This window comes from Arachis ipaensis, chromosome B05 (genome assembly GCF_000816755.2).
Source record: "Arachis ipaensis cultivar K30076 chromosome B05, Araip1.1, whole genome shotgun sequence".
Lineage (NCBI taxonomy): Eukaryota > Viridiplantae > Streptophyta > Magnoliopsida > Fabales > Fabaceae > Arachis > Arachis ipaensis.
The window spans coordinates 5,373,859-5,376,583 of NC_029789.2; the positions used below are offsets into that span (position 1 = coordinate 5,373,859).

At 38.0% G+C, this 2,725-nt stretch overlaps 1 protein-coding gene across 1 annotated transcript; it reads right to left on the reverse strand.

Annotated features, from left to right (window-relative positions):
- On the reverse strand, nt 230–2,044 carry LOC107640019. Its single transcript, XM_016343566.1, has 4 exons — nt 2,016–2,044; nt 1,785–1,871; nt 636–1,513; nt 230–264 (listed from the first exon to the last, which is right to left on the reverse strand). The coding sequence occupies exons 1-4, from the start codon at nt 2,042–2,044 to the stop codon at nt 230–232; spliced, it is 1,029 nt and encodes a 342-aa protein (XP_016199052.1).

Consider the following 2,725-nt stretch of genomic DNA (forward strand, 5'->3'; position numbering starts at 1 on the left):
ACAGACATCACAAGATTCATTGACATGTGGATTAATAAAAGGAAATTGATGGTGGAGTTCTCTTAATCTTTGGTCCGAGAGGTGGCCTAGCCTACAATGCCATACATTGCTATCTGTGATTGGGGTTGTGATGAAGTTGTTAACATTGGCTAAGTTGGTGGAACTGTTGGTCCTAATGGGTTTTTGTGGTTGCAACTTGTCGGCTAGGTAGTACAATCCATCTCTCAATTCAGCCGAACCAATCATCTTCAAGGATTTCGCATCCTGTATTTGGCAGAAAAATTCAGAGAAGAGTAATTGACATGAGAGAGTTGTGATTAGTTTAGAGATAGATAAAATATTGAAGGTGAAACCAGGAATATATAAAACGTTGTGCAAAGTTAGGTGTGGTGAGAAATTTATTGACCCACAATAGTGTGCAGTGATAATGGAATTATTTGGAAGGTAAACATGTATCGGTTTGATTTTGTGGTGCATTTGAAAATATGATAATGAAGAACAGATATGGTCAGTGGCTCCTGAATCTAGTATCCATTTGCCATTGTTGTGTGAGCTTATAGAAGGTGTGTTAGGTGATAAATGGGATGAGAAATGAAAAGAACAATATGCAGTGTTTGTATGTATAACAGTGATACCAGACTTGGCCTCAGATGGCCCATGTTGACTTTGTGGTGTGGGTTTGTCTGCAAACTGCTGCCCATGAACATTGTGGAGAAGAGCTAAGAGAGATTGATATTGGGCTTGTGACAAACTAGGCCCAGAAGTTGGGTAGGTCTCTTCTTTGCTTGATCCGGTTTTGCTGAGTTGTTGTTGATATGAGGAATTAGGGTTGGCGGCAGCGGCATTGGTGTAGGAGGCGGTGGAGTTGCTGCGATCATTGAACCGAGGACGGCCGGGGTAGCGTAGGTGGCCAGGTGGATAGCCATGCTTGCCGTAGCACTCGTCGACGGTGTGGCCGGTTCGCCCACAGTAGACGCATACTTTTTCGGCTCCACTGCGTCCACCATTGGTGATGCGTCCGCGGCCGCGCCCGGGATTTAGGCGCCGTTGTGGCGTGATGACGGCGTTGGTGAGGGAAATGGGCTCGTCGAGAACACTACCGCCTCCTTGGAGTTGGCGCTCGTGTTGAATCACCATGTTGAAGACTTTGCTTTCCGGTGGAAGGGGGTCAATGAGCAAGATTTGGGATCGAACGACAGTGAAGCGGTCGTCTAGGCCTTTGAGGAACCGAATGATGAAGTTTTGGTCGTGGTAAGACCGTGCCGGGCATATGCAGGGTTTGACGGGGCGGTACGTGTCGTGCTCTTCCCATAGTGCTCGGAGGGCGGTGTGGTATTGAGTGACGGAGAGAGATCCTTGCTTGAGGCCATAAATTTGTTCTTGTAGTTTAGCAACACGGAGCAAGTCTCCTTGTGAGAATCTGTTGCGAAGATCTTCCCAAATTGCTTCTGCATAGTCGAAATAAATGACGCTCTGAGCAATGGGCGCTGAGAGGGAATTGAAAATCCACTCCCTATAGTTTCGTGAAATTTTCAATTAGGTCCCTATACTTTTTTTTAATTGGATTCTTGCACCAATTTTTTTTTTTCAATTAAGTCCCTCTTAGTAGTAATTGGCTTAATTTTATAGGAACCCAACTAAAAAAAAAGAATTGGTACAGAGACCTAAATAAAAAGAAAAAAAAAAGTGTAGGGACCCAATTAAAAAAATTTTTGATGCAAGGACTCAATTAAAAGAAAAAAAAATATAAGAACCTAATTAAAAATTTTGCAGAGTAATTAAACCTGAAAATAACACCTCTAAAGTTTGTATCATTTTGTCTTTGTCTGGTGGGTTCCTTGTTCCACAGCCTCCTTGATTTAAAATTAAACCTGTACATACATTCATCAAACTATTAAACTTTAGTTTAAAAGAATATAATGAATGATGAACCATTACTTGACCAAACTCTTTTCATTTGTTGGTTATAAACAAGTTTAAGCTTTGTTGTGAGTGGTTACTAAGTGAAGTGGAACCGGAGTGTGTGATTGGCTGATTGCCACATTTTACAATTAACTTACATTATAATTAACGAACCCTAGCTAAGACATGCTTAAGATAAACTCTTCAAGTTTGGGGTAGTTGTCCCATATTTTAAGTATACCAAAAACGGTCTCTTTAAGAGTTTAGTTAAACATATATTTTTAAAATATATAATAAAATTAATAATTAAAAATTTGTTAAAAATTTTAGTAGATAGAAGTGTGTTTGGGTAATATCAGATTTCAAGTGTCAAATTCGGTTCAACTCAAAGCAATTGTTTCTTGCTTATACGTTTAATTTTTCAGGTTGGCTTTAATGTCTAAATTAAAATATCATATTCTTATTAGCTATCCTTTCTTTTTATATTATATATGTCTTACTTTCATAATTTCCATATGAGGAAATATATAGAGTCAATGGAGTATCTGTACAATGTGTACAATAGAGATTTAGGGATGTTCGATTCAGTAAGATATCAGATGTTTATTATCCAGATGGTTATTCTGGATAATATGGATATATTGTGTTTGAGAAATTAGTAGTATTTTATTTTGGATGTTTATTTTTTAACTCATATAAGACCAAATAAATAACCCATTAAACACATTGTACAAATACTCTATTGATTCTCTAGAGAAATTTTTTTCATCTATAGTATCATTTTTATCTAAAGTATTTGATGAGGTAAGTATTAATGTTTTTT

Excerpts from the sequence above, each read along its gene's own strand:
- LOC107640019 (XM_016343566.1), bottom strand. The coding sequence starts at position 2,044 with ATGTGGCAATCAGCCAATCACACACTCCG. Across the intron at positions 1,872-2,015 it reads TCAGCCAATCACACACTCCG|GTTTAATTTTAAATCAAGGA; the intron begins GTTCCACTTCAC and ends ATGTATGTACAG. Across the intron at positions 265-635 it reads GCCATCTGAGGCCAAGTCTG|GATGCGAAATCCTTGAAGAT; the intron begins GTATCACTGTTA and ends TGCCAAATACAG.